This window comes from Aptenodytes forsteri, unplaced genomic scaffold, assembly GCF_000699145.1.
Source record: "Aptenodytes forsteri isolate BGI_AS27 unplaced genomic scaffold, ASM69914v1 Scaffold80, whole genome shotgun sequence".
In the NCBI taxonomy this organism is placed as follows: domain Eukaryota; kingdom Metazoa; phylum Chordata; class Aves; order Sphenisciformes; family Spheniscidae; genus Aptenodytes; species Aptenodytes forsteri.
The window spans coordinates 948,892-961,785 of NW_008795026.1; the positions used below are offsets into that span (position 1 = coordinate 948,892).

The 12,894-nt window shown below is 38.3% G+C and overlaps 1 protein-coding gene across 4 annotated transcripts in view; it reads right to left on the bottom strand.

Annotated features, from left to right (window-relative positions):
• Nucleotides 1-2,234: 2,234 nt before the first annotated feature.
• CTDSPL (CTD small phosphatase like) overlaps nucleotides 2,235-12,894 on the bottom strand; it is an 85,224-nt gene continuing 74,564 nt past the window's right edge. For 3 of the 4 annotated variants that reach the window (XM_009275933.2, XM_009275932.2, XM_009275931.2), the window contains 4 exons: nucleotides 10,156-10,248; nucleotides 8,324-8,509; nucleotides 6,255-6,410; nucleotides 2,235-6,054 (listed from right to left, as the gene is read on the bottom strand). In XM_009275933.2, the coding sequence (XP_009274208.1) occupies nucleotides 6,285-6,410; nucleotides 8,324-8,509; nucleotides 10,156-10,248 (405 nt within the window). In that variant the 3' untranslated portion in view covers nucleotides 2,235-6,054; nucleotides 6,255-6,284. Of the gene's footprint in view, nucleotides 6,055-6,093; nucleotides 6,411-8,323; nucleotides 8,510-10,155; nucleotides 10,249-12,894 lie in introns of all 4 variants that reach the window. The other variant, XR_657390.2, reaches the window with a different exon arrangement.

Here is a 12,894-nt window from a genome sequence, read left to right on the forward strand (position 1 = left end):
GTTTCTGGCTCAACGGTGACTCCTCTGTTCGCCTTCGAGTAGCAACAGCCTTGTCCTAGCTGGAGTCCAGCCCGAGACGACGGCTAAGGCTGACGGGGGCCAGCTGCGTTTCGTTTCTTTGTCCAGCATTTTCCTGCAATTTACTTCCTGATTAAATGTGCCTACATCACTAAATTAAAAGGCGGTTGCAAAATTAAACGATGCCAGTCGCACAGAGAAGAGCGGTGGGAGGTACGATTGCAGCACAGGGTGCGCCAAGGTCCAGGGGATACAGCTAAGCTGACACAGCCATCACCTCAAAAATGCAGTTTGTTGCCGATTTAAGCGATGACCAAATCTAACCTTTCTAAATCGCTGTTTGGGAAGGTGTGTAATTGCAGATGCAGACCTACTCTCTATTAAGTCCAAGATGTTAGTGCACGTCCTGTGCTTCAGAAGTGCTGATTAATGTGGCATTACGCAATTACAGGACAAGCTGCTCCTCAGCACAGCTCCCTTCGAAACAGCACTTGAGAAGGCTTTAAACAAAACACGCCTGGAAGCTTTTCAAGTTTGAGTTTGCCAACCTGTCAAAACGAATGTATTACCCAAAGATCATTTATTTTTCCAGTAGCTCCAGCAGAACCAACAGAGGAGTCCAGGAGAACTTTGCCTGGTCTCCTGCCAGCATAGCTGGGTTGGTAGGAAGTCTGGATGGCGAAGGTTGCTTGCCAGGAAAACTGCTGGAGATTGCAGGATCCCCTGGAGCTGCAGCCCACCTGGAAGAGCCCTATCCCATCTTGCATGGAATTTCAGAGCGGTTGGCTTTCCTTCTGAGTCAGAACACAATAAAAAGGGGAAAAAAAAATATTGGAAAGCATATATGTATATAAACTATGGTGTATTCAGTTTTCAAACACTTACTTTCAATCAGCTAGGATAGAACAACAGTATCTTTCTCACCGCTGTAAATGATCTGTTTTATGAATTCTGAAATACTTGTTTTACTGAATGAAAGGCATCTTTATCCTAAGTAGCAGCTAAGGAGATTGGTAAAACTAAAAAAAACCCAAAAAAACAAAAAAACAAACCAACCAAAAAACTACACCCCACGGGGGGGGAAAAAAAAAAAATCAAAAAACTCAACCCACCAGTACAAAGTAAAAGCAGTCTAGGTCATTCCAACTGATCATAGGAATAACTAAAAAATATTTTTAATTGCAACTAATGTGCTATCTTGAGCCAGCTGCTTATTCTAACAGGCCTGAGGTTTTCTGCTCGTAAAGCATTAACAATATGTGCCTTTTCCTAGAAAGGAAGGCTCTGCCTAAGTCTTACTGTGTCAGATAAAAAGTCCCAAAATAGACTTTCCAAGCAAATAAAGTGTTTTATTCAGATATTTATTTGGATATGGCAGTGATTTTAAGAACAGCTATTCAAGTAGCTGAAGTAAGCCCTTCAAAAGAAGTCACACAGCTTTGAGACTTGAACAAATTATTGTATGATCTCATCCAAGAGATCTAAATAGCTGGAACATCTGCCAGAGTCACCACCAATTTATTTAGCAGAGTTCATCAGTAGTTCATCAGCTCTGTTTGCACAAGCAGGTGCCAGGGCGGTCAATAAGGAGTCCTATACATGACCTAAAAAGAGGAGAGGGGGAGGAGAGTGCAGAGATGAGTGATTTTACTATCTAACACGGATGTGCATTAGCAGGAATAAAGTCCCTGTCAAATTAGGGCAGTGACTATTACTGAAGGAGAAGTGCGGAAATTCTTTTTCCCAGAGAAGTATTACATGCACAAGTAACTATATTGTTAAAATTTTTTATTTGTGACAGTAAAGAAACCATTCAATACCTGATTGACAACACTTCTCTCTCCTGAAAACACTCATATGGTATCTGTAGTGTTTCTCAAGTATCGCTGGATTGTTCATTGCATTAAAGTGTAAACAGCTCCATTATTAGAAAAAAAAAAAAAAAGAAGAAAAAAGAAAGAAACATTTCCATTGCTTACTCCTGTTAAGAAGTTCCCAACAGATCTTTAACAAGAAAGAAAAAAAGTCAGCTGGATTTTTACAATATAATGTGAAACAGGAAACTGACAGCTGGTTTTGCATAGTTAGCCCAGAGATTTTTAAGCAACTGCCCCACGCAAAGTCTCACCTGCCCTCCTCGCCCCACAAAGGCGTAACATCACAGCACCTTGGAAATCAGAGGCACAAACTTGTTTTTGTTTTACAAATAGGGCTGTGCGGTACTGTGTTTTATTAGTTTAAAAAGAATCTGTAAAACATAGGATTATGTGTTTGTAAATTATATAGCTACAGATTTTTTTTTTTTTTACACTGAAATTTCAAAAGCTGCAACATCAGTACACACCAGTGTCATTTAGATACTTTATTGTCCCCAACCAGTCTAATCAAAATCATGCTGTGAAAAAGTGATTGCATACACTGATAACCAAATCTCTTCAGGTGTCGAGTTTCTTCCATGTATAACTTTGCTGTTTAAAAAAAGATTAAAGGGCAAAACAAATAAGACAAATTATTCTTCCAAAGCTACCTAAATGAACACAGCAATATTGTACATTTGCTACGATCTTCCATTCAAAACCTGCCACGCTTCCTGGTGGTTAACAAGTATTCTGCGCACAGCCCTAGTTTACAAATGGCAATTTAATCGTAACACTTCAATTGAATTTCAAGAATCTAAGGCATCCTGCCTTACAGCTTAATTTAAAATACCTATACAGGCAAAAAACCTTTTTTAACCCAACATAAAAGGACAACAGAACTTCAGGCCAGGCAGCATTTCTTTAGCTGAACAGAATGACCAACTGGAAAAGACTTCTTAATACTTCTATAATATCCAGAAAGAGAAATGAAAACCAGGGTTTATAACAGCCCTGGTGACCTGCATGCATTAACTGCACTTCAAAATATGCAAAAGATTTAGGAAACAAGTATTTTTTCCTATTTTAATTTTTAAAATCTTGTATTTAAAATATAATCAGATACCCGTATTGCAAATTTTACAAACATTCCGCTCATTATCTGACTTTATGGACAGAACTATATTGCTTTGTTAAAATCTAGAAACTCTAAATATATAGCGTATGTATATTCACGCAAACTTAACACTTGACATTTCAAGTACAACGATAGTGTCAAAATAAACAACTATGACAGTTTGATCCCTTTGGCCAAATTTGAATACCCAGGGAAGTCCAAACCTGACTGCAGAGCACTCCAAGTTTTATTTCAATGGGAATGAGTTAAAGAAAAAAAAATCGTCAGAAGTTATAGAAAATACTCTTAAGATACTAGCAGAGATCAAAACTGTTGCCAAGTTTTTCGCCTTTGTATTGTCACCAAGTGTCATTTTAATGCTGTACTAAGTTAAAATAAGGTTGGGTTTTTTTAAAAATTTGTGGATTTCAGGAGCCAAAATAAAAAATACAGAACAAGTACGGTTGTACAGAACATCATCAGAACCTTTCTTCCAGAAGCTGGTGCAGAAGTTCAGTTGTCCATTATATGTGGATTTTAAAACAATACAAGACACTTTAATAATCAACATTCATTCACAGACTTAAGGCAACTGGTTCATGAAATCGCTGCTTTCATAAATGCAAACTAATGACATGGTTCGTCTCACGTGCAACAGTCCACAACCGTTAAATGGTAATGTCTCGGGGGGGGGGGTATTTATTGTCTCATTGGAAGATTGTTTGGTCTAATGCTAGCGAGAAAGTCTTTGAATTTTTTCAGCCATTCCTATCATACCTGCACAACTAACTACAACCTGAATACTTCCCTGCAATATGTATTTGAAGCCTAGAAGCTACAAACACAGTTGAAAATACTGCTCAGAGAACAACTTTTTGGCAGCTTAGTTTCATTATTCTGAAGTCAAATACAAAATTAAACAATCTTAAACTGAAAGTAAACGTTAATGGACTAACCAGAATCCATACGTCCTTTTTTTTTTTCTTCCCATTTTTTAAACAACGTAGGTTTTAAAATTTGACAGTTTTGTCTTTTGTTGTGGCACAGAATTATACAGTACTAAGGTAATGCCAACTGGTAAGAAAACAAAACGGTGATGCCGTACAGACTCACGAGTGTCACGGGACCGCCTCCAACATCCCTCGCTACGAGACACAGCGAGCAGCTGGTGCACAGCTGCCCTGCAAGGGGGCAAGTCATCTTTCAGTTTTATACTGCACCTACGACAATCTACTCACTGCCTGTGTAGGCTGGCCTGTCCTTCTATGAATGAACTTGTTAAGCTGCTTCACCAATGTTTTAGACAAGGATGACAATCCCAGTCCGTCGCAAAAATTTTTTTCCAAGTTGTCAAGACTTTTCAAGAAAAACAGAAAAGGCAAAGGGGGTCTACTATTCAGAATTTAACACAAGGCTACTTAGAAGCACCAACTACTTCATTTAGTTTTCTCTGATGACAGCCAAACATAGCTGTAATTTTTATGCTTGTAGATTTCTGGTCCGGAAAAATAATTGAAAGGTGACACTGGAAAGGAAAAAAAAAAAAAAAAAAAATTGGTGTGCCTTGTTCTTCCAAGGCTTAAACTATTTAAAAGTTATTCTTTTGAAAGGGTACCCATGACACTACAGAAGATGCTAAGCAGGTTCTCAGATTCAGAGATGAGACTTACTCAACTCCAAAGCTAAAGGACCACTTTTAGTCTGGGCTAGTAACTTCTGCCCTTCTAGCAAGACTCAGTAAAGCTCCCCATCTGTACCTTACACCTTGAGGAAGAAATACAAATCAGAGATGTGGGAAAAATACTTTTTGCATTTTTACATACCAAAGAAAGGAGAGGGCTTCATCCCAATTGGAAAAAAAAAAAAAAGTATTTAAAAAAAAATCCTTTGCAGGTCACCTTTAACTGAGTTCTCTGGTATATCAGATACCGTAGGACTAATACATAGGGGTGGGTTATGAAGCCTGCATTTTACTTATTGCCCAAGTTTGCAGCTTACAGAAAATGTTTCATAGCACAGGCACAGTGGCAAAAACAGTGTAACAGCCGATGGTCAACTCCATTTGGTGAGTATACAGTAGCAGCAATTAAAAGAAAAAAGTACTCCAAACAGCTCAACGCAGATCCAGCTTACCCAGATGGGTTTTTTTAAGAAAAGAATCTTAAACTAATAAATAGACCTCCTCCCCATTCTCCCAAGATAATGGTTTTCCAAAAAATGAGAGGCATGGCAGTTGTGCGTAAGCAGAGACAATAGAACTTCATCTGTCTAGAAGAAAAGGTGCTTTAGATCTATTAGCCACCTTATTTTCTCAATTCCATCATTCCCTAATACTCAAACAACTGCAGATATGTTCAAAACTGTGCCCAAAATCATATCGGTGAAACAACCATGTAATTAACCCAAATCACCCCTCCCACAAATGCTTAAACCTTCTGAGCATGACAAAATGTAATACAACTTAATGTCATTGTGGAGACAGGAACCCAGCATCTTTGTTTCAACTTTTTCCTTTGTTATATATTACAGTGCTCTATAAAATTTTTCCTTTTTCCTTTTAAAGCATTTAGACAATACAAGACTAAAAGATGTCTGGAAATACGTCTTATACAAAAATGAATTTTTATCTTAAAATAACATTCAAAAAGGCACTTCATTCTGTAAGAAAAAATTCAGAGTCAGGTCAACTGCTCTAAGCAGGGGGGTAGAATTGTCTGCATAGTGGGAGGGGAAGAAAGGGAGAGAAATTCAACTGCTGAAATACAAGCTTCTTTTTTGGCATGTTTTAAGAAAAGCTGATCCAGTAAAAGATGTCCATTTATGAAATTCATTAAAAGAGTTCCATTTAAAATAGCTTCTTTTTTTTTTTTTTTCCTTTTAAAAAGAAGTCTGAACACATGACCTTAGGAGTCAGGCTTCTGAAGGCTTAATAGCATCACTCATGATTGTCCGTGTCCAATGTAACAGGAAGATCAAGAGTAGCACTTCTGACAGGGGTGACCTCCCCAAAGCTTACATTTGAAAGAGCTGAAAAAGATGGAGACAGCCTCTAGCAACTGCAATCTAGCAGCAGAAGTCAGTCAAGTAGTCTGAACACATGACCTTAGGAGTCAGGCTTCTGAAGGCTTAATAGCATCACTCATGATTGTCCGTGTCCAATGTAACAGGAAGATCAAGAGTAGCACTTCTGACAGGGGTGACCTCCCCAAAGCTTACATTTGAAAGAGCTGAAAAAGATGGAGACAGCCTCTAGCAACTGCAATCTAGCAGCAGAAGTCAGTCAAAGTTAAGGGCTACCTGTTGCAGAGTTTATGAAGCATACTGTAAACTTCTTCCTCTTTGCTTAGTCCTTCAAAGAAAGGAATAAGATCTAGCAGCTCTGTGTCTGTCATGTCATCAAACCAGGACTGCACAGGCACCTGAAACAAAGCAACCAATAAATATTAAGATGACTTTATGATGTGAAGAACATGTGAGTTTTGCCTGTGTAGATGTCCTGTAATACTCACTGCCACCACAGTAAGGCAAATTGCTAGTCATTAGCATTCAAGCGGAGTACCAGGTTCAAGTCCACATTTTCTAGTATGCAACATCAACCCCAAATCCAACTGTAAAACAGCTGACATGCAGCTGACCTTCTCCTACATGTCCAGGTAACCTACATGACCCAACACTGGGCAGCTCAATTTGCTCCGCCTCCTTGATATTCACAATAGACTGGAAGGAAGATGCAGGTTATGAAGCTGTACTGACACTTCATTTACAAGCAAGTCTTTTTTTCCCCTCTAAGTATTATCAGTGTGAGTCACTAAACATAGGCATGCAGCAACAACCCCTTCTGGCATGAGGCTGTGGAGGAAATATTTAAACAGCGAGTATAGAACAGTTCTCTGATTAAAATATAAGACCTTGAGAGCGGGTTCAGAAAATAATGCATATAATAACACTTCTTAAGTATGTGGGCTGGATTTGGGGAAGGAAGTCTGTGTATCTTCACTATGGAAGTATACAGAGGTCTTTTAAAGACTATCTTGGATCTTGTTACAAGCTCTGGTTTCTGCAGAGACTCGAATATCAGTTAGCTAACAGCACTTTTCTATACATGATTAAACCACTCTGACAAGGCCCTTAATTTCATCTCCCAAATTTCTACAGCTCATTATTTTCTTGGCACTGAATTCCGAGATACCAAATGACGATCTGGATCAGGTTTTTAATTTTAACCATGAACATAAATTAGAGCTACAGCTCCTGGTTATTATAAATAGCAACTTTAAACCATGTATGGCACCAACCAGAAAAATGTTTTCACCCAATCATTTAGGGCATCACAGTGTTAGGATCTGAATTTAAAAGCTGATTGCTGCAAGATAAATAGCTCACATAAAAAAAAAAGGTATTCTGGAGAGGCAGGACCATGCAAAACAGTGTTCCTGATAAAAATTTCCTACGTTAATTTTAACAGTTCACAAAAAAAGGCAGCCTAAAAACATCAAAGAAAACATTGCACAGCCTGGTTGTTTAAAAGTCAGTAGATCTAAGGCAAGTTGCAGCTTGCTATCCTGGCAGCTACAAAACAGATGTGAGCATCTGTACCGATTGCAGCAATGGATGGAGCAAGTGCCAGACCATTCCATCGTATTTTCTGGAGCCGATACGAAACATACAGTGAAAACACGCATTGCTTCTAATTATTCTCCCTTCAAGTACTGTTGCCTGCTTTTTATCCTTATTCCTAAAACTTGATGAACTTGTTGACTAACATTTCTAATTACGAAGCGAGTTTTCACAAAAATACTTAAAAGGAGAAGCGTAACAACACAACAGGATCTTGACTTTTTTCTTCCCCTTAGCCACGAATACAGAACTCTGATAGTAACGAGTAAAGCATTAGTTATCTTGTCTAGTAAAATATTTTCATTCGCACAATGAAAAAAGATGGCAGTACCAAAAGCCGTTCAAGTAAACCATCCTTTCTGTAATCACCACTCCAATGAACAAAAACTATGCTGGAGGGCAGCTTCTCTTTTTAGAGCTAGGTTAGTTACTCAGGTTCTACACCGCCTGGTATTTCTCAAAACTGATGGACTTCATGCCAAAAGCTAAAACTGAAAGCAGATGAACAGTCATGACTATGACACACTGTCAGGATCAGTTTGCCCTAGTCCTTCACTATTTGGCAGTGAGTACTAGAACCTACCTGCAGTCTAAGAAAATACAGAAACTAATACAACTTAGCGTTCTGAAAGGCTATTTTCTGAATCGGAAAGTCTGGGCAAGGACCAGAAAGATAAAGTTACGCTTGAGTACTTCAAATACTAAGAAAACTTACTGCATTTTCAGGATGGAAGATGTAAGATGCAGGAGAATTATCTACTATAATAACTTTACTCAGCTCACGTCCCAGTCGACTCAGATCCTTCACGTAATTTCCTCGGTGGAAAACACAGGATTCTCTAAAGAGCCTTGCCCTGAACACACCCCAGCGATCCAGCAAGTCAGCTACTGGGTCTGCATACTTAAAAACAGAAGTTAGAAACATGAAGTTAGCAGCGTGCAGATAAGGCTAATTCACAGAACTATACAAAGAAGGGACACAAAATAATTTCAGATGAAATGCCCTTTCTTCATTTTCTTCCCTGCTCCTTGTTAATTAACTTACATGCCTGCAAACCTGAAGTGATTAATAAAGAGATAACGCAAAAGTAGGACGGTTATCGTTCTACGGAAGGCTAACTTGCACTCTAACGTTTTCTGTGATTTATTGATTAGGTTTTATTCTTAGGGCCAGCTTATAGTTACCCTAGGAGTTACCTAGAAGTTGATGGACCCAGTGATCTCACCTACCATTATCATAAAACCAGCCAATGCTAACAGAAAATCTATATGAAGCCATTTCCACAGCCGATTCATTTCCATGTGCCTCGGAAGATAAACTGCACTGAACGCATCTCAGCTTGATGGAGCTTTTTCAAATGATGCCCTTGGAGCAGCTGGGTCAGTAAGAATCTTAAGATTACCAAATTGCATAATTGGGCCATAAAAGATCAGACAAAGATGTTACTGGGAAAAATACCTATGTACAATACTGGGAAATTCTCATTTTATATATAAGATGATACTTTTAAGTGAGGCACAGCTTAGAATCCAACAATTGATATAAACTGTCCAAGGAAAAGTATCCAAATAAACCAGAACATGAAATAACCATGTACTTGAAAATGGTAGTTATAACGTATTTTTGCAGGATAGGAGTTACCATTTTCCTATATTTTAAACTGAGAAACAAAACTGATGTTGAAATCAATCATCTTTTGACTAAGAAAACTGCTAGACATCTAACTGCAGTATGAAATTGTTCCATTATTTAGGATTTTCATGATGTGACTGAACAGAACATGGTAAACAGAGCGCAGGGAAGAATGCTCTGGTAAGAAGGCACTACAGCAGATCAGACAGGGTCCTGTCCCCTACCACCATCTCTGCACTAGGTTGGAGTAAAAGCTTACTATGCTAGAGTATTATTTAGAAATAATCAATATAATTTTACAAAAAAGAGAGCACAAATACAATACACAAAGAAGTGAAGAATTTAAGATGTCTACTACTGTAATGTCTACCACAAAACTACCTATGAGCTACTACTGCTACTGGAGACCAGAGGGCACAAAATATTCCTGTTGATGTTTCAAGCTTTACAAAATGTCTAATTTTCTAACTCCAGATTGTTCTGTCAAGGTGCAATTGCAAAAATGTGTTTCCAATTTTCAGATGCAGTAAATTTCTGAATCACTGGTTGATCACGTAGATAGCGTTAAATACAGTGTATTTTATTTCATGCCCAGCTTTAATATACTGCTTTACTCACACGCTATTTGTTCTAATTTCTCACTATAACCATGGTAACTCGTAAGCCTTTCATATTGGCATTATGAGCAATGCATGGAGGCTACATTATGAGACAAGCCCATATGTGATGGTGTTACCATGGAAACACTTACCCACACACTAGCAGACAAAGTACACACTGTCAGACAAAGAAGCAGAAAAGAAGGGGAAAAATTAAGACAGTACCAACTGTGGAAATAATTATCCATAGAAAACCCAACCAAAAGTCCACTGACCAGCACAGTAAGGGCTAATGAGATGAAGAGAGGAACAAACCTTGGCTAGACTGGCTGTGAAGAGTACACATTCAAAGAGCTCTCCCATCCTCTGAAGAAACTCATCCACATGTGGTCGTTTCAATACATAAACCTGGAATGATAACGACTATTTAGGTCAAATGGTGTTTAAGGTAAAAGGAAAGGGAAAAAACCCCAACACGCTCCTGTAATCCTAACACCTGAAGAAACAAAAGTTAACACGGAAGCAGTTCAAATGAAATGCTGAAAGGAAAAAAAAGTATACAAGATAAAGGTAGACATCCAATAATGAGAAATTTGAATGCAGGGGCTGCCAAGACCCATGCTGATTATGCAATTGCAAATACTGTGCATCATCTGGAGTGATGCTTCTTGAAAAATCTCATTAAAGGCAAAGAGAGACAGTAGGGCTTCTCAAGAAGTGAGGATTCAGATCTCTCAACCGAAACGATTTTGGTGCTGGTGTCTTCAGTCCCGAAGAGCTTTACAGAAGGAATAAATCCGATGAAACCTCTACGATGACAGGAATTGCACAATAGGGAACTGTTTTCTTCCTGTGGCTAATTCTTTCATTTTTTAAATTCCAGGCGCTAAGTACCGTATCTCACTATGGACAGTTTTATCAGTCATCTGGCTCTGCAGGGAGCTTTCACCAAAAATCTTCATAGCACCATGCAGAATCTCTAGCAAATGCTGCTTTCAAATTTTAGTGGCAAAGTCTACAGCATCTTCTACTGTGACCTTGCCATAAAGATGGTAAATACTCAGGATCCCCCTCCTCTTGAGCAGCTTGGTTTCAGCAACGCTATATTGCCTTTTTGCACTGACAACCATACAGGCAGCTTGGCTGCCTACTGTCAACAACGTGATTAACAAATATTAGAGCCTCCTTGCCTTTCCTTTCAGAGCAAGCAAGATGATTTGTGTTCACAGAAAATACCAAGATAAGATAACTGCTGCTCAGAAAGCTTACAACTAGCTCACAATATACTGGGAAGCTGAAGAGGGGAGTCTCCTTGAAAAAATATTTATCTATCTTGTTTGCACTTAGATTAAAAGTTTGAGAGAAAACATTTACAGCATTTTATCTTCTTCGTTTGGCAAGTAATTCTAAATACTGAAAATTAAGTGGAGAAGTCTGGCATATAGCTGAATTCAGGAAGAATTGCAAGACTGATGCAATTTCAGGAATTTCTTTCTTTGATATGTAGAACTAGATTAATTATATGTCTTTTACTAGATTAATATTAATAAAGAGGTAAAAAACGTAAGGCACCCAGAGAGAAAGCCTGAAAGAGAAAAATACAGAAATACCAGCTTGAACTGAAATGTAACAATTAAAGCCTTTAGCAAAAGAAGAAAATAAGTTGCGCAATAGGGACTTGAAATTGAAAACCTAAATCTGAAAGCAAAGTTTTTAATAAAACATATATGATGGAGCTGTACCTTAATGACCAAAGCAGAAATGTTAATTACTCTTCCACTTTACTTTAGCTCATAGCATAAAGACTTGATCTGCTTTAAGTTATTTCTATGAAGCTTAACTAAACTATTTCTGGCCCCTCAGATTCAAGCAATACATTCAAACTTTGATACAGATAACAATTTATAACCCAGATTTGTTTTTAAAACAACCACAGCAGCACTTAACCAATAAATTAATGTGACATTTTATGAGTTAAAGACAGTTAACAGATGTACTTCAACACCGCTCTCTTTCCAGATAACTACAGCAAAGTTTCCTGTATTTCACTAGGCATAAACCAAGTAATTTCCTCTCCTGTAACAATGCAATTATTTTTTCACTTAAATCTTACTACACAAAGTTGTTCTGTAATATTTCCTTTCCAAATTACATCTTCAAATTTTTAAAGACACAGGTATAAAGACAGTTGCAGTCCCTCTGCGTTTGGGTACCCAGAAAGGGACTATCCAACTTGCAGTTACAAGAGGAAACATAGCAAGTTTGTGCATAGGATGCAAGTTACTCCTTAACTCTACAGTTCTTAAGAAGTTCTTAATTCTTTAGCCTTAAATTATATTCCTACACTTGTTTTTGAGGGCACAAAAGGGACACCCCAAAGTCTTAAAGTCATTCTTGGATAATTAGTGCTGGAATCTAGTACTAGTTTCCCTTTTAAAACCTAGTGTTTTCAGCCACAGCAAAAGAAGTCTCCTCTTCGCTCTCCATCCCTATCTATGGCTCTGTCGGTGAAGTATTTCCACTTGGAATGTAACTACAAACTCCAAGCCAAGGATATGAACTTTACTGCTTGCAACATAACCCACCTCCTCCATAAAGAGAGCATACAGTAAATCAACCCAGTAGCTACAGGCTGAGAGCTCCTTAACCACAGGCTTGTGGACAGGAGTGGGCTTATAAAAGCAAGTATTTGCAATATGCGCTTTTTTGGCAATTTGTAGGTCTCCTAATACTGCAGCTAGCCGGTATTAGCTGCAAGCACACAGCATTTTTAAGTTGTATTGTCTCCATCCTGCAGTTTAGATCTCCTGATCCACCACAGAGCACCCTCAACCTCCTCTGCTTGAGTTTCACTTCTTGTTTTGCCTTAAATCTTACCTATTGGGCTCTGGCCAACAGAGTCACTCCTCATTTTAAATGCCTTATTAATAATAAATGCAATCTCTTAGGATGAGGTCTCACCAAGTTTTTCCCTTAATTCTCTCCTTCTCTAAAAAGCCCCAACTCCTTCCCCCCCTCCCCTTTATTTTTCTTTCTTTCTTTTTTTTTTTTTTT